At 39.1% G+C, this 19,499-nt stretch overlaps 1 protein-coding gene across 1 annotated transcript; it reads left to right on the top strand.

Moving 5' to 3' along the window:
* The first annotated feature begins 1,787 nt into the window (after positions 1-1,787).
* On the top strand, positions 1,788-18,795 carry tmem51b (transmembrane protein 51b). Its single transcript, XM_072666091.1, is given in 6 exon segments — positions 1,788-2,009; positions 7,215-7,658; positions 15,912-15,934; positions 15,937-16,102; positions 17,336-17,408; positions 17,410-18,795. Coding segments are annotated over 5 exon segments (786 nt in total). The 5' UTR covers positions 1,788-2,009; positions 7,215-7,281; the 3' UTR covers positions 17,557-18,795.
* The last annotated feature ends 704 nt before the right edge of the window (positions 18,796-19,499 follow it).

Genomic DNA, 19,499 nt, shown 5'->3' with positions numbered 1-19,499 from the left:
CCTTCAAAGTACGTTAACGTCCCAACAGTCTCAGGAGAAAATGTCCTTCAGTGAGCGATGAAGTGACTGCACCTGCGCAACTGAGAATTCAAGCTGGGACTAACGCATGGTTTCAGTTCAACACGTTTTGAAAAGTTTACTAAGTGTGATTCATTGTATGTTAGAAAAACGTGATTTAAAACGTTGGTTAAACATCACTGCTGCAATTAATTTGAAGCCACTTGTAATTTTATGTTTCCACAACATTTTGAAAAAGTGTTTTTTACAGTGTGGTGATCGTTTTTGCGTTGTGGTATGGTGCTCTATCATGCTGGGAAAAGCATTGTTCATCACCATATTGCTCCTGGAACATTGGCCATGTTTTTAGGCAAAATTATGAGCGAACCCACTTTCTTTGATTCAAAAGCTACCCCACAAATAAATGGTCTCAGGATGCTTCACTGTTGGCATGACACAGCATGGTAGCGCTCACCTTTTCTTCCCCTGGACAATCATTTTTCCAGATGTCCCGAACAGTCTGAAGTGGGCTTTATCAGAGAAAATAACTTTAACCCCAGTCGTCAGCAGTCCAATCTCTATACTTGTTGCTGAAGGTCAGTCTGCATTTGATGTGTTTCGTGGTGAGAAGTGTCTTCTTCACTGCCATTCTCGACACCAAGCTATCCTCCAAAAGCCTTTGCTTCATGGACACAGGGAATTGTAGTATACCGAGATGCTGGAGCTGTCGTCTCGCTGCTTCCACGTGATCACTCAGGTTTGTGGACGGTGGAGCAGAAGGACGCCAGTGTTTCAGGGTGCTCCCGTGGCTCTACTAGCCTCTGGCTCTCTTATCTCTTAAATAGGCTGTTATAGTCAGAGTTGTCATCCATCCATCCAGAACTACCTCTGTCTCGTTACCTTCTCAGAGTAAATGGCCGCCCGCTCATCTAGCCTAACGTGTTAGAAGACTGACCGCTGGGGTCCCCTCTACCTGCGTCAGACCAGCTGCCACCCACTAGTCCGGCCAGCAGGCTCCCCTACCACCCGTGCAAGACCAGCTGCACGCCCTCCTGGCACTACTACCTGTCTGAATTACACTGAATTATTCTGAATGACCTTGTTAAAATCTACATGGACTCTGAACTATTTAACCACTACTAATATTACCACCATTAACTACCATTACTCTCGTTACTCAGAGGAGGATGGGCCCAGAGGAGGATGGGTAAATCTTGTAAATCTTGATTCCTCCCAAGGTTTTTTGAGGGAGTTTTTCCTTGCCACTGTTGCTTTTGGCTTGCTCAATGGAGTCTTATGGTTTCATGTCTCCTTATGTTGTTGATTTCTTGTCTTTTTAGCTACTGATTACTGATTCTCTAAAGCCGCTTTGTGACAACTCCAGTTGTAAAAAGTGCTATACAAATACATTTGATTTTGTGGCTGGGATGCAGTAATCTTTGAGATTAAGTTTATTTTCATGGCAAGGAATGACTTTGCAATTGCATCAGAACTAAATAGCTTTCTCTACCTGACCGTCTGTCCCGTGGTTTCCAGCTCTTCGTACCCAGTTGGCCCAATATGTTATTTTACCTCTTAATAAACCTTTTATTAATTTTATTCTGTCTTTAATCACAAAACTGTCTAGGTTACAACTCGGAACACGGCAATGTGGAGGGGAGGTGAATCGATTCAGTTCGAGTCGATTCAGTTCGAGTTTGAAATTTAACGAACTTTGCGCTGGACATCCGGGACCCGGCGAGCGTTAAGACCCTGCGGTAAAGGCGCTCCGGCGGGAGCCGATTTGCAAAGTTCCTGTTTCTGATAGCCCGCAACAAAGGAGGAGAGAAACTTAAGAAAAAAGAGAATTGACCCAAATGATTGCAAACCCTCTCTTCGCTCAATGAATGAGAGCACATGAAGATTCTTCTTCGCCTCAGTTTATTCGTTGTGCTGAGGAGAAACACACCTGACTCAGGTACAGCAGGATAAAACTCCAAGGGCGTCGAGTAGCAGACACCGGGTAGGTAAAGGTGAGTTTATCTGACTTTTGGTTTCTTCTTCACAATGTCGAAATGCTTATTTTGTCTACCCCCCCCCTCCCTCCTCCCCTCCTTCATTAATTGTAGTTATCAGTGTAGATGCTGTTTCATTTGATTTGGGACGGCTGTAAGGGAGTTAGCTAAACCTCATAAACTCTCCCACTTTCCTCTGCGTCCTGTTGGATGACGCATGTGGTTATAAAAAGTGGGCAAAAGTAGAAGTGTGTGGAACACAGCTTTTTATCTTCCATATGATCATTATTGAAGCGGTGATATTTTGGTTTGGTACTTTTTTATTTAGAACTTGTATTTGCAGGGACACAGTGTACAAACAACAATAGGTACTAGCAATTGCACTTGCCTTTTCATAACTTAATGGCATGTACTGACATGCTTTGTAAAACCTTATTAGCTAACCACAGTCTAACGCACTGTAGGCGTCATTTTCTGTTTTGTTTGTCTGTTTAAGAATTAAGTTAGGATTATTGTCTTCCCCTCTTGATACATTTATAAAACTATGAATTTGGTTGTGTGGTGGTCTGTAGCAACCCTAATGAGTGTTATTTGGTGTAATGGTAAAGATTGAGATGCTGCAGTGGGATGTGAGGCTAGTTTTTCAGTAAATTACATGATCAAGCACAAAATGTATTGTCTGTACTGTGGCCATGCATCACTGTCACTAAATTTAAAGTTTAACTGAATTATCAGTGCCTATCTAAATGTCACTAGTTTTATTAGGGTATTATTAGAGCCACGGAAATGGGGAATGTGGGCAATTTGAGGGATGGCAATATCTGCTTTCTTTATCTGCATTTTTGTCAATGGCGATGCTGTTGCCTTTCACATGCATTTTTAAAATGTAGATAAAATGCTTGATTCTGGACACATTGTCTTTTTTTTATTTTTATTAACATGAAATGTGTTTTTAATGCTTTCATGATGGGGAAATGCATGCAGGGTGTCATAAGGCAAAGTAATCTGTCCAAGCAGGTTTTTGTCTTGCTCTGAAGGTAAATAGACGGGTGTGAATTGCATGCAGAATGAATGCCATTGTCTAGCTTATTACTAGAAATGTCAGGATTCCATTTGAATGTTGAGAATCAACTGATACTTATCTAACATTAGGGCAGCACTATATAGACATGTGATGTATGAAGGATAACACAATAACAATATCATGGGCATTAAATGATGAATTATGTGTGCATGAGCAGCAAGTAATCTGACTCTCCTTCATTTGTGCACTGTACTGCTACAGAAAGTCAACTGTGAGGAATGAGACCAATGGGAGTTATCTGGCTCTAGTGGTGGATTGAATTTTGTCCATCTTGTCTGGTTGTTTGCGTTTTAGGTAACATTTCCTGGCCCTTTGACAGATTTCCCTGTTTTGTGTTTGGTCAGAAATGATTTGTGTATTTGGGCCCCTCTCTGTTCACACCATGTGGTCGTAACAACGGTTTAAAATGGGCCTTGCACATCAGACATGGAGCATGTGCGTTGTAAAGAGGGGTTTAACTTTAACAACTACTGTGATAACCTTTTTCTATTTGAAATGAACACTGTGAATTAACTGCTTATTTCCTTCATATTGCTTACCACGTGAAGTAGTTACCATGTTTTACAATGTAAAGACAATCTCACATTCTGTAGAGAAAAGCATTAGATGTGTGACCTTTTATCTTTTTTAGATAAAGGGACCTTTAGATATTTTAGATATAATTATTTCTTATGTTTGCTTTAAGCTGATCACATAATGTTGATGCATTAATGCATGACACATTGCAATCAGATTGTGATCACTTGAGATGCATCTCAACCACAACTTGTAAACAAAGTGTATGGATCTTCTGTGTCTAGAAACTGTTGCAAATTTCTTTCGCTATGGGTGTGGTGTTTTTCTGGAGTTTAGTGGCTGCCCTTTTCTACAAATCATGTTTGGTGTCTGTCCTCATCTGTGAAGGAATTAAAAGGTATTCTGTAGTGGCAGTTTTTTTCACCCAATAGTTTCTCTTGTCTTGGGGGATGATTTTGTTTTTGTTTTCTTTTGGTTTACACAATTGTGACTGACAGAACATTGTCACATCTCCAGTGTATACTGGCATGTATTTACAATATCATTATATTGCAAGATTAATTTAATTGCAATATATTGCAAGATTAATTTAATCATGCATCATTACAGCTCTATTGACTAGTCAGTCAAAAAGTCATCATTTGCAGTAGTTAAACAACATACAATGGGTGTTACTAAGGGCCAGCATTTCAAGATAGAAATGCATAGCAGAAGATTGTTTTTCTGATCTCTTTATATGTTTTGAGCTGATGGTAGACCGGTTGTTCCTCATACTATGAACTTGTTGGCTTGTCATGAGCAAACATATCAAACCTGTTTAGTTACTTTATTGCTCATGTTTTAAGCCTTGATCAATATTCACTACAGTGCTATTGATTCAACTGCTTCTACTGCTTAATGTCAGATCTGCTGATCTGCATTCTTTAGCATTGTTTTTTTTTATTGTCTCCAAACATTACTTATACAGTTTAATACAATGTTTATGGTTTTGTTGGTCCATTTGTCATGAAATTGAGGTGATATGAAGAAAATATGAAAGAATAGAATATGAAAAAAAGAAGGGGGGGGTATTGATATTGGTTGAAATGTGAAGCCAAATGTCTCTGATGCACTTTAGGTTTTACCTGAGTGTGCCCCATCACCATCTTCATCATCATTCAGCACATGGCAGCTGAAATGCCTACATAACTGTGTGCGTGAATTGGTGTCATGGCAACAGGGTTGTTTGGCAGAACACCACAATTTCTGAGCTGCAAGACTAAACTGAAGCCTCTCAAATATCTTAGACTTTTCTGTCTGTTTAAACTGTGACATTAACATTCTGGCTCATGACATCTTTGTTGTTGTATCCAGTATTGCTCCCAAATTAACACTTTGATTGAGAAAATTGAGAGGGGGGGCACATGACGGATAGAGTGAAAAAGTAATGGAGAGAGAGAGAAAAATAAAGAAAGAAGCATACTGCGGCCTATTGGTGGCTAGGAGGAGCAGGAGCGTGGTTTAGTTACGTTGTTTGCATCACCAGAGCATTGACCAGGACAAGAGTTTTGCATTTAACTTGGAGTCAATTTGGTGAGACTGTATATGTAATTTGTTTCCTAGTTTGAAATAAATAGACCACTGAAGGTGTGTTGTCATGTAGTCTGTGCCATGCGGTTATGCCCACATTTGAAACTCTGGGTCTAAAAGATTTTTCTGTACAGAAAAAATGAGTGAAGTTTTCTGTGGAAATAAAAAATGTTGCAAAGGCATGTTTTGTCCAATATACATTTTTCTGTTGATCATAGATGGATCCTTTGAATTTCAATGCATTTTAGAGTCAAAATATGCTACATGCAAGCTAATGCTACTTTGTACGAAATTGTCAACATTTTACTGGCAGCCTCTTAAAAACAAAAGCTGAACTGACATGCTTTTGCCAGTGTAGTAAATTCAAACTGGTCAGCTTCCTTGGTCAAGTTGGTCATACTGATGGATCAGCTAAACCATCAAGCCAAAAAGAAAATGTATGCTGTGCTGGTCTAAAAGCTGCAATGTACTCATCAGTTCATCAAAACTCAACGAAATACAACAAAGCCTTTAAGTTGACCTGCACTCAGGCTACACTGCTCAACATCACCAGACTGACATTGGTTTTCATCTCTTTTAATACTTTTGTGGTCCAGTTTAAATAAGGATGGCAGACGACAGTGATACGGTAAAGTTCAAACCACAGTGTAAACAGAACCATGACTTTTTTTTTTTATTATTATTATTTGTATCGTTACATCCCTAGTATATAGTGTTTAAATAAACTAAATATGCTTATTTCATCATTTTAAACTGGAATTATAAAAGCTCCAAAAGGCAAGGGTTTTCTGGGGTGTCATCGTATCTCCCAGTTCTTGCAGATGTTTCAGGAGCACTGTCATGCTGGATCTCCTATATATCAAATCCCAAACATGTTCTATTGAATTCAAATTTTATATAAAGGCCTAAAATCATTGTCATGTCAGTTTAAGAGGACATTTGCTTTGTGAGATGGTGTGTTATTATATGAATAGTCAGTAGAATATAAGAAAGTTGTGGCCATGAAGAGATGGCACATGGTCAGCAACAATAATTAATTCATGTGATGATTAAATAGTATTAATAGGTCCAAGGTGCACCAAGAAAACATTCCCCACACCATTACACTGCCTTCACCAGCCTGAAGTGTTGACACAAGGCTGGTTGGGTCCATGGATTCATGCTGTTGACCCCCAATTCTAACCTTACTATCTGTATGCCTCAGCAGAAATAGAGATTCATCTGACCAGGCTGTTTTCCCCAGGTCTTTCCAGATGCCAGATCTAAATACAATTAAACACCTTTGGGATGTGGTATGTCAGCATTGGACTGGAATCTCAAAGGAATGTTTTCAACATGTGGAATCCATGGCATGAAAAAGTGTGGCTGTTTTGAGAGCAAAGGGAGAGCCTACCCAGTACTCAATATTAGTGTAATGTAAGGTGTGTGTGTGTTTGTTCATGTGCTATCTTGTGGTGATATGTTGTGATATGCTCAGGAAAGTATGTTGTGTATCTTGATAACAAAATTGATCAGGATAAAACAAAATAGTCCTATTGCCCAGTTGTAACATGAGTGTATGTTGAAAATTTTTGTAAAAAATTAAGTGTAGCCTGTAGGCTAGCATTAGGTTATTATAGACCACATAATAGTGAGTGCAAGTGTATAGACCATGTAACAGTTCAAAGTTGTGATCGCGTCTGTATAACTGTTAAATCATTTTAGAGTGACAACACATATGTATGATATAATGTGGGCTGAAATGCTCTCTGTTCTCTGTGTGGGATCTTGTCTGGTTTGGATCTTGTCGTGCCACTCCCATTTTAAATCTAAAGGATTTTTGGATGTTTGTCTTCCCTTCTGGCATTTTTTTTTTCTTCTGAGATTTTTCACAGTATTCTGGAAAAAAAGAAGAAGCACAGATCCCTTTCTTCCAAGTTTTTTGCCCACGTTCCCAGATTTGCCTTGATTTCAGGAAGTTGCCCTTCTCCATTGGAGAGTTTTCTCATGGACCTATGCACATTTTGTATTTTTATTCTTAAACTAATGCAATGCTCTCTCTTGTATTCCCTCAGTTTTGCACTGCTCTCCCAAGACTCCCAAGTTGTGTGAGGACGTGCGGGTGGTGGGTGTGTGCACACAATGTGTTCCAGTGGACAGCCGCTGTGCTCTGGAAGCCGCCGCGCTCGTTCTTCAAGTGCTGGAGGAAGCAGCTTAGGTTCACAGTATGCTTTCTGCGCTCTGGGGGTCGGACTGGTGGCCCTGGGTGTTGTCATGATCCTCTGGAGTTTGGTTCCTTTGGAAACACCCCGAAATGGGTCAGCCTCAAACTCAACCAGCGATGAATCAAAGTTGAAAACCTCATCGGTGGCATTTGTGCTGGTTGGGGCTGGGCTGGCCATGCTGCTGCTGGCCGTTTGTCTGAGTGTGAGAAGCAAACAGAGGAGAAGACATAGCGGGGGAAATACAGCCTCTGCGGCTCAATACAGTGACCAGGTACAGGGAGATCCAGGAGAGAAGTGAGTAACTGCTGACCTTACTTAATTTACTGTATTGCAATCTTCTATATGAAAATAATCAAAACATGTAATGTAAACGTGTAAACACTACACTGTCTTGTCATTGCCATTAATAGTCCCAAATCATGTTATCCGAAAAGCATTTATTTCAGTGTGTTAAGTATGTGTAGTCCATAAAACTATATAGCAACAAAGGAGACCATGACAATGAACGCATTTACATATAGTGCCTTGCAAAAATGTTCAGCTCCCTTAAATCATCAGATTTGTCTGGATTACAAGTGTCAGGTCGAGTCAGGCATGGCAGTGAGAAAAGAAACCCTAGCAGGGATGGACAATGCAAGAACTTTAATAAAATAGCAGGGTAATAAACAAAACAGGTGAATACAGGAGTTCCACAAACTAAGACAGAGAACTACTAAACAATACTAACATGACCAAGTAACTTGGACTGGGCAAAATAACAAACCATGGAGCTGGGAGGAAACAGAGCTTGGAAAAACAAGGCTACTGAGAGGTGCTCAGGGAGAAATACAAACTAAAACCGCAAGCCAAGCGAAATAACTAGACAGGGCAGGAAGGCACAATAACCAGGAGGGAAACAAACATGAAGCAGAGCTTCGAACTGGTAAGGGAGTATAAATCCAACAGACATAACAAGGAGAAGATGAGGAGTAGGATTACCAAGGACTAGGCAGGGCAAGGAAAACACAATCCAGACAGCTTCCCCTTGAACAGAACATGGTGCACACTGGTACGGAGGCCATACACAGAATTAATTCACAGCTCTGAGCAAGCGTGAAACACAGGAATATAAAGCCACAGTCACAGGTGTGGGGAGTTTCGTTAATGAGGGGAAGTCAACTGCTGCGCGTGTGTGCGGCCACCATCCGGAATCCCAGCTCCTTGTTTAGGCATGTGGGCGGAGTCCTGGGATTGCCCCGGGGGAGAGTGTGACGGCGAGGTCCTGACAACAAATGACATTGTTTCGGTTATTGTTATTATCATTTATTATTATTATTATTAATATTAATAATATTACATAAAGTTAAAATGAACTATTTGTCAGCAGATCTAAGAAATGCTGCTAGAATTACTTTTGACTAGTATTTTTGGAACCTCCTTTTGCCTGTTGTATTAAGTTTCTACTAGTTTTGCACTCCTATATAGGAGTGTTTTCCTCCCATTTTTTTTCTGAAACATTTGTTTTACAGTGTGTTCAGATTGGTGATTTTTTTTTTTTTTTTTTTTTTTTTTTTTAAACTTAAATCTGGACTTTTTATAGTGTGGTAAAACTGTACCTAAAACACTAAACTAAACTATCTTGCTTCTATGAACCCTAGATTTTGGGATGGATCTCGTGCTTTCTCACACGTTGTGGTCGTAGGGATGGTTTTGGAAGGGGAGGAGAAAGTAGAGAGTGTTTTTATTTTGTGTGGTGTGTAAAATGTTAAACAACAACAAAATGTTGAAATTTGGACTTTTGTACAGCTGAAATTACATTTCTTATTACAGAGAGAAAAGTATTAAACAGTAAAGTTGGGAGGGTTACTTTAAAAATGTTCTGTTACAGATTACTGATTACTTGTATTTACTGATTACCTACAGTAACTTATACATTATATAGAATACTATATAATACAAAAGTAATGTAATTTGATTTATTTCAGCTACCTTTAGAGTTCTTGCTTCTTTAAAGTTTATTCTTAAAAATGCAAAATGAAAACTTTTACATATCAAATCAAATTTATTTGTATAGCGCTTTTTACAACTGTTGTCGTCACAGAGCAACTTTACATAGTTAGTAATTAGTAAAAGACAGACAAAAAAAGAAATAACATAAGACATGAAGGATCAAGGACCCTCCGTGAGCAAGCGAACGACGACAGTGGCAAGGAAAAACTCCCTCATAGCTGGAGGAAGAAACCTTGAGAGGAACTAAGATTCACAAGGGGCACCCGTCCTTCTCTGGTCAGAACTATTTAAACATTATTGATAGAAATTACCAAACCATCTATTCTGTTGAACTGCTCTGATCATAATCATAATATACTAATTATGGTGTAGATGGTTAATAGTGGTGATATTAATAGTGGCAGATCCATTTAGGTTTTAACATGGTCGTTAAACAGGTAGCAGTGGTAGAAGGGTGTGCCGCTGGTCTGGTATGGGTGGTGGTGGGTGCGGGGCCTGATGGTCGGACTGGTAGGTGGCAGCTGGTCTGACGCAGGTAGAGGGGACCTCAGCGGGGCTATGTACTCCGAGAACGTAAAAAGAGAGAACTCGTTCTGAGATTTTTTGGAGAGCAGAGTAAGTTGAACACTATCATAGTGTATCTGACGACTCCGGCAGGTCTGACTATATTCTCGTAATTGAAAGGAGAAGGCCAGAAGATAAAACAGACACGGGAGCGCCCTGAAACGCTAGCGTCCATCCACAAACCTGAGAGGTCGCGTGCAAGCAGCGAGACAAAAACTCCAGCATCTCTGTGTGCTACAATTCCCTGTGTCCGTGAACCCTTGGACCTGCAACCTTTATCTAATTATCTTTATTTAATGACCAAAAGCTAAACTAAACAGATGAGTTTTCGGCTTAGATTTAAAGATTGAGACTGTGTCTGAGTCCCGAACATTATCTGGAAGGTTATTCCAGAGTCGGGGGGCTTCCCCCTGGTGAGGTTTTCTGAATTTTGGGAACTACTAAGAGTCCAGCACCCTGAGATTTAAGTATTCTTGATGGTTTGTAATATGTAATAAGATCCCGCAGGTACTCAGGAGCGAGGCCATGTAGGGCTGTATATGTTAATAGAGGAATTTTGTAGTCAATACGGAATGTAACTGGAAGCCAATGAAGTGCTGATAGAACTGGACTGATATGGTCAAATTTTCTAGTTTTAGTAAGGACCCTGGCTGCAGCATTTTGAACCAGTTGAAGTTTATTGAGGTTCCTGCTGGAACAGCAGTTTTGTGTACCTCAGGTTTTGTGTTGTGCAACATATTCTTAATAATAATATACAGTGGGGCCAAGAAATATTTGGTCAGCCACTGATTGTGAATGTTCTCCTACTTCTCCTACAGAAAGATGAGGGAGGTCTGTAATTTTCATCATAAGTACACTTCAACTATGAGAGACAAAATGAGGGGGGAAAAATCCAGGAAATCACATTGTAGGATTTTTAAAGAATGTATTTGTAAATTATGGTGGAAAATAAGTATTTGGTCAATAACAAAAGTTCAACTCAAAACATAACCTAATGACAGAGGTCAAACCTTCCCTGTAAGTCTCAGCAGGTTTGCACACACTGTAGCTGGTATTTTGGCCTATTCCTTCATGCAGATCTCCTCTAGAGCATTGATGTTTTGGGGCTGTTGCTGGGCAACGCAGACTTTTAACTCCTTCCACAAATTTTCTATGGGGTTGAGGTCTGGAGACTGGCTAGGCCACTCCAGGACCTTGAAATGCTTTTTACAGAGCCACTCCTTGCCCGAGCAGTGTGTTTGTCATGCTGGAAGACACGGCCACATTCCAGCTTCAATGCTCTCACTGATGGAAGGAGGTTTTGGCTTAAAATTTCATGATACTTGGCCCTGTTCATTCTTTCCTTAACACGGATCAGTCGTTCTGTCCCCTTTACAGGAAAATAGCCCCAAAACATGATGTTTCCACCCCCATGCTTCACAGTAGGTATGGTGTTCTTGGGATGCAACTCAGCATTCTTCTTCCTCCAAACACAACAAGTTGAGTTTTTACCAAAAAGTTCTATTTTGGTTTCATCTGACCACATGATATTCTCCCAATCCTCTTCTGGATCATCCATATGCTCTCTTGCAAACTTCAGACTGGCCTGGACATGTACTGGCTTAAGCAGGGTGACACGCCTAGTTTGTTACTGGTGGTAGCCTTTGATACTTTGGTCCCAGCTCTCTGCAGGTCATTCATCAGGTCCCTCCTTGTAGTTCTGGGCTTTTTGTTCACCGTTCTCATGATCATTTTGACTCCACAGGATGAGATATTGCATGGGGCCCAAGATTGAGGGAGATTATCAATGGCCATTAATACAGGTAACAAGAGCTTCTTAAAGAAGTTGTTACAGGTCTTTGAGAGCCAGAAATCTTGCTTGTTTTGGGTGACCAGATACTTATTCTATACTAAGTGTACCTATGAGGAAAATTACAGACCTCTCTTATCTTTCTAAGTAGTAGAACTTGCACAATTAGTGGCTGACTAAATACTGTTCTGTAATAATCGTGGTGTAGTATAACTTAATATCATCCTGGTAGTAAAGGTAAGAGTAATGAGAGTAATGATAGTTAATAGTGGTAATATTAATAGTGGCAGATAGTTAAGAGTCCATTTAGGTTTTAACATTGTAATTAGGCAGGTAGCTGTGGTAGGATGGTGTGCAGCTGGTCTTGAACGGGTGGTGGGGGAGCCTCGTGGTCGGACTGGTGGACGGCAGCTGGTCTGAAGCAATTAGAGGGGACCCCAGCGGTCAGTCTTACAGCAGGTCGGGCTGGATGAGTGGGTGACCATTTACTCTGAGAAGGTAAAGAGATGGAGTTAGATCTGAATGGCTTTATAGAGAGCAGAGAATGTTGAACAATATCAGAGTGTGGCTGACAACAGGTCTGACTATAATAGCCTAGTTAAAAGGAGAGAGCCAGAAGGTAACACAGACACTGGAGCACCCTGAAACGCTGGTGTCCATTTGCTTCAACATCCACAAACCTGAGTATATATAACAATTCCCTGTGTCCATGAACCCTTGGACCTACAACCTTTATCTAAGGGGAAACATTAATTAACCAAATGCTAAACTAAACAGAGTTCTGACCAGAGGAGGAAAAGTCACTGTACCACCACAGTAGTCTGTTTTGTGTGCTGCTAGAATCATAATATGATGTGACAAATATAATCATAGTAGTGATGGTATAAATAATGAACATAATGATGAGTAATGGTGGTGGTGATAATAATAGTGGCAGATAATTAGTCCATGTAAATTTTAACATTGTCATTAGTTGATAGCAGTGGCAGGAGGGTGGGCAGTTGGTCTGACGAGGGTGGCAGAGGAGCCCGGTGATGAGTTTGGTGGGTGGGCAGCTGGTCTGTCGCAGGTGCAGGGGAGCCCAGCAGCAAGTGGGCAGTTATTTACTCTGCAAAGGTAAAAGGAGAGAATTAAAAGGAGAGAGCAGCTCCTCAGTTTACCACAATTCCTTGCATCAATAAGCCCTTGGATTTGCATCCTTTTTCTAAAGGGAAAAATTAATTACCAAAAGGCTCTTTCCCCCGCTGAAACTTTTGGATTTTGGGAACTAGTAAGAAGCCAGCACCCTGAGAACAAAGTAATTGTGAATGTTCATAACTAGTTTTTTAATCAAATGATTCTTTTTATTGGATTAGTCAAAATAATCTAACAATTATTTTTAGATTACTCTAATGTGAGTGTGTTAGGAATTCAAATAATATTTCCCAAAAATAATGGGGGAAAAAAATCCTTTAATATTGCGAGATTTTCATCAATCGTCTTTTCTTAACACATAGTATGCACTTGAAGGACACTATTCTGTAACAAAAAAACTTTTAGCGTTATCAGCTTTACAGTCAAACATAAAATCTCAACAACAAGAGATTAAATATTTCAAGTAAAATAAAATGGCCACACATTCAACAATCTGTAAGTAAAACTGTGTGTGTGTGTGTGTGTGTGTGTGTGTGTGTGTGTGTGTGTGTGTGTGTGTGTGTGTGTGTGTGTGTGTGTGTGTGTGTGTGTGTGAGTCACTGACTGGACTTCTAGAGAAACAAATGGCATGTAGCCTAAACACCTGACCGACGAGAAATCTGATTGTTTGTGGACTATATATGTTGGCAGAGAGCGATTTAAGACCAGCTGTGTGTGATTTAAAAGCTCCCGCGGTATCGAGAAAAGCCTTAGGTATTTACCCTGGACAATTCAGAAACGTTTTAATAATGTGACTTTCCATGTGAAATAATCCCACACTTTAGATGCACACGGGCGTGTTTTTTGTTTTGTTTTGTTTTGTAGCTGCAGTTTTGCACCGGGATAAATCCATGCTTTCAGTAGGGTGCGCCCATCTTCGCGACACATCTAAACACGTTATGCAAACCGATCACAGTCGATTATAACGACGGGTCGCGCCAACCCTACTCGTAACAGACAATAAGATCTTGCAGGTACTCGGGAGTGAGGCCGTACAGGGATTTGTATGTCAATATTAGAATTGTGTAATCCCACCGGAATTTAACTGGAAGGTTATGCAGTGCTAAAATAACTGAACTGATATGGTCACATTTTCTAGTTTTACTAAGGACCCTGCCTGCAGCTTTTTGAACTAGTTGAAGTTTACTGAGGTTCCTGCTGGTCATCTTAGCATAATCTAGCCTTGAGGTAATAAAAGCGTACTATTTTTATTTTTTTTCTGCATCACGTAGGGATAAGGCATCACGTAGGGATAATTTCTTAGCTTGGCATATCCCGAAGATGTAGAAATATGTTGGTTGAATGATGGGCTAGAGTTTATTTTAAGATGCAGCTTTTAGACCCAGAAGTGTAGAATCTCTGTTTTGTCACTGTTTTGAAGAGGGAAGGGGTGACATCCAGCATTCTGAATCTTTTACACAATCCTCGATTTTCTTTAATCTTGATTTGTCATTAGGTGTGGATAATATGATATATGGAGCTGTGTATCACCTTGTGCATGTCACGGTACATGTAATATGAATTTGGTCAAGAACATTGACCTATTATACCAGATAACTAAGATTAGTTAAGTTTATTCTAAAGATGTGTTGTAAATTTACACTATGGCTTTTATATTTTCATATAAAATATACTATGTTTGCTGATAACTGTGGCCCAGTAGCAACATGTATAATGTAAATAATCGTTGTCCTAAAATAGAGCCTTGCGGAATTCCACAGCTCGCATTTGTAAAATTTGAAGATGCATTGGTTATCTTTACGAACGGCTAACGCTTAGTTAACTATGATTTGAACCTCGATAGGGCTGTTCTTGTGATTCCAACTATGTTCTCAAAACGTTCTAGGAGGATATTGTGGTGTGTTGTCTATTTACCAATAAGGATACACAGCCATGATCAGGGGCAAGAAAAAGATTGTTTATCTTAACCAAAGCTGTCTCTCTGATATTATGGGGTCTGAATCGGAGTTGGAATTTCTCAAGCATGTGGTTCTTATCCAAATTTTTATCTTGGTGTACTGTCTAAGCTTTGGGACATGCCCCAAGTTAAAAGAGGTCTGATTTATTTGACAAGTTTTGAAGGAATTGAATCAAGTGTGTAGGTTGTGCAATTTGCAGAGGAGATAATGTCATCTAATTTTGACTATGGAAGTGAGTAAAACACTTCCATCCTTTGTTCTGCAGCAAAGTTCTGCTCTATATCAGCCACACCAGATGACAGACATATTAGATTTTATATGAAGGGTTGGATTTGTTTCTATTTTATACAATATAAAACGTCTGTAAAAACATTGCTGGTAAAAATATCTGGAGTCTGAGGTGCTGTATCTGCTGAGTTTAGAAAGTTTTTGCTCTTAATCAGCAAGACCAAATATGCTGAGCGAGCTTAATACGTACTGTATACTCTCTACTTAATACCGCTATCCTTCCAGGCAGAGTGAAATACTTCCAGCTTGGTTGACCAACCATCTTTTTTTTTTTTACGGTCTAATTACAGTATCGTTTGATTTTTGTTTTATTGTTATTATTATTATTATTATTATTATTATGCCAGGTCATGTTGTACTGCACAATTCAAAAGTTCATTATTACTCCAGAGGACTGCTAAATCCTACCCTTAGACTAAATACACAGATTTATGATGGTGGGTGATAAGCTTGTGGAGTAATGTAAACTTTAATAATGATAATAATAATTATAATGGAAATCTACATCTATTAGCCATAACATTTAGTACCACCTGGAATATTGACACCTCTGACCTTTCGCAGAAGATCCTGATGGTCCTAAAAGTTCTGAAGTAGGTCCCCCATGGAAAGGTTGAGTGGCTGAAACAGACTAAATGTGCTTTAATGCTCACAGCATTGTTTATAATTATTGTTTATAGTGATCATTTTGCAAATGTAATTCTTAAGTAGGTAGATCTAACACATTTAAATTGCTATGCTAGTTTATTTCTTTACCTTTAATTACTGTAGTGTTACACCTTGCACTGCTTTTCAGCAATGTCTTTCTTTGTTTGTCTTTGTTAGTGAGCAGCCGGCCCCTAACTATGACGTCCCAGCTACGAAGAGGCTGTGACCAGTGGTCAATATCCAATCCGCCAAAGTAATCTCCGTCAGAGCACCTCCCAGCTGCCATCATACGAGGACCTTATTGCTGCTGTGGAGAATGAGGGGGAGGGGCAAAACTCTGGGAGTGGTCAAAACCCTCCTGCTGCCAGGTACAGATAACCATGACCGTTGTTTCTAAATCAGGAAAAGCTGCAGTATTTTTAAGGTCCAAAATAAATTAATCTTTTTACACACTGAATGAATAAATGAATGAATGAATATTTGCTTGCTTTGTTGATCATTTCCACTCTACTGATACATTCTGACTACTGGAATCCTAAGCCTTTAAAAGGACAATCTGACCAGACATGGGAAGAATTGCTGCCGAGCAATAATGTTGCCTATTTATGCCAAATCTGCTAGTAAGTGAAAGGGAGACATTTTTTGTACAGCTCATAAAAATCCACTTTAAAGCTGTTTCTCACACCTTAAGATGCTTCATCAGTAGAGGCTTTCCTAGAGTGTGCAAGGAACGTGTTATGCCTCATGCATCGGGGTAAAAAGGACTGTTGTTATTGTTTAAATAGGACTTTAGATATTATCACCCAATTCTCAAAATATATTGGCAAAATCTCAAAACTTAAAGAAATTGACTTGTTACTGATATCCCTCTCTCTCTCAAATAGAGGTGAGTGCAGTCATCCTCCTACAAATATTTCTGTTCTGTGATAAAACTTGTGATCGCATGGTGGGACCTGCTCATTAAGTGCAATTTGTTTTGCATCTTTCCACAACTTTTCTGTTAAGTTGTCTTTAGCTTTAGATGTATAAGCTCATGAGGAACCAAAATGCTTGATCAAATAAGTTTACATTTTTAGATTATTAATTGTTTTCAATATTATTCATTATTTTGGTTATTAAAGTTATTAAATAGAACCCAAATAAACAAACAATCCCAAAACAGTATTTTTATTTGTATTGTTTTCCTGGACAACCGGTTACTTTTTTGGCACATTCATCCTTACAAAACTTCCTTAACTCAGTGATATTGTGGGTTTTTTTGCATGACCTACTTGCATGAAGGTTAGGTTCTGGACTTTTTAGGGGGGAAAAAAGTTTAAAAGTTGACAATTGTTAGACTTCCAAAATGTTTTCTGCTTTAACCATGTCTTTGTAGACTTAAATAGTTAGGGGCTTTATCTTGCTGCGTGATCCACTTACAGTTGAGCTTCAGTCTTTGATGAGAAACTTTTTAAACCTAGTTAAGGTTCACAACAACAAGGTTCACACAAAAATAGGTAATCAGTAGTTGTGGTTCTTTGGCACAATTTGCAACACTTGTTTCTTTATTTTTATTTTGTGTAATAGTAATTCCATCAATGACCATATTTCCCTCCCTCCAGGCCTCAGCCTGCAAACCCCCAGCCAAGCCGCAGTGGCAGCAGGGCCAGCCGCCTCCTCAGACCACTCCGTGTCCCGCAGGATAATGTCAGAGAAACTCCATGTTAAAGACATTCGGCTAAACCTCCAGAACCCACCACAGGCTGGGGTTACCATAGAGCCTCTGACACCTCCACCACAGTATGAGGATAAACCCCCTGAATTTCCAGGAGATGGAGTCTGAGGGAGTACATTCTGGACTTGGCACATGATTTGTAAGGGTATCCACACAGAATGCTTCAACTAGTGTGACACTTAACACGTTTAGCCAATTTCTCCCTAATCCCAATGCCAGTCAGCCAAGTCTGATCTGTGCTTGAAGTTAGTTTACTTTTCTGCTATGAGACTAGAGCTAACCAGTAAGTTAAGATAATAACTTATCATATTAACACTTGGTAAATTGTGTATGTTAATCACACATTGGCCTTAGACCACATTAGAGTGTTAAATGATCTCAAATGGACTTGCTTATGTGGTTTCAGACATTCTGCCATAGTGGTATCTATAGATCTGGATGAAAGAAAGTTGCATAGCTATACAAAGTAATATGGGCCATCCTATTACTTGCCAGCTATTTAGTAAATATTTCATCAGATCGGAATACTTTGTTTGTTCAAGTACAAAACACTGAAGCCTTAATTTAATTTTTTTGTACTTTGCTATCTGGCCCGAAGATGTGATTGTAATCCTGATTTTTTTTTTATTTATTTTTTTTTATTACTGTGTATCCTTTGACTGACATGGGTTCATTACAAAATATGACCATTACTGGCTTTCTTCTTTTATCACCAACTACAGAATTTGCTACTTTCAACCTTCAATCAAAAGGAAATCCTTACCTCACTGTCATCATGGCTGTACTGAAACTAAATTCATCACGGTCTGTTCTGATGCGTCTTCAGTTCATCTTTAAAGGAACAGCTTGACCAAACATGCTAGCCTGCCTAACAATGACCAAAAAACGCTTAGTTTGCCATTACCATGCAAATTATGTTATTTGAATTTCTTTCATTGTTTGGAAAATTAGCATTTCTGAAAACTGTTCCTAAAGGAAAAGGGGGGCAGCATGGAGCCAATTTAGAGACCATTCTGTGGATCAACATGTGGAGATGTGAAGACCAAAGAACACTGCTATATTTTACTTAGTGTTTAAACGCTACACAAAACCACACACACACACACACACCTGTCAGTAGTTTTGCTCATGAATTGGTAACTGTGACCATGTTTCCTAAAAAAAGAATGCTACTGTAGAGAAAAAAAATTTAACTAAATGAACTAAAACTGAAAAATGTGTTGTCGTCTTTTTTTTTTTTTTTTTTTTTTTTTTTTTGCCACTTGCCGCTGTTTTGTATGGATTTTGTGTTTAGTAGAAGGACGTAATTAATGGCACTGATCTTTCTGCATGTGGCAGATCCAACACAACAGGGGGCTTAAAGAATATTTGTATTTATTTTCATCTTTTTCCGATTATGTCCTGAATAGAAAAATAATAAATATTTTCTCCTCTTATACATTTTCTCCATATTATTTTGCTGTGAAAAAATATTTTCCCAGTCTTTATTTTCTGTTCTTGCTTTGAACAGTGCATGTATTTTAATCACATTTTACATTAATTCATTTAGATGTCCTTGCCATAACCAACGTACCAAGGTAAAACATTCAATTTGTTTTGTTTTTTTTTGTTTTTTTTTAAAGCCATTTAGATGTCGATTAGCTTTTCTGTTTTTAAGTATTGTCTTGCTGCATAATCTGATTCTTTGTGGTTTGGTGTAGTTGGTAACACAGTCTTCTTTTATGCAAATAAGGATTTGAATCCCCAGCTGGATTAGCACACTTTACTACATCAATAAAAGTGTTTGGGCAAGTCTCTTAACCAGATTTGCCTACCTGTGTAATATGTCTGTTTGGATAAATGCAGTCAGTGTAAATATAAACGGACAGATAAAGACTTCTTTCACTAAAAGCAAGTTGTCCAGTGTCAATGAGACATCATTACAACAACATGTGAATGTTGGTGTAAGTGGTGTTCTTATGAAATGCAATATTGGCTTCAAATCAGATCCTACAATGTACACTTCAAACTGGTCCACCCATAGAATGTTGTCCTGATAGGCTTAGTGACTG

Source organism: Salminus brasiliensis, chromosome 21 (assembly GCF_030463535.1).
Source record: "Salminus brasiliensis chromosome 21, fSalBra1.hap2, whole genome shotgun sequence".
Taxonomy (NCBI): Eukaryota; Metazoa; Chordata; class Actinopteri; order Characiformes; family Bryconidae; genus Salminus; species Salminus brasiliensis.
This window is presented reverse-complemented; position numbering and strand designations above follow the sequence as displayed.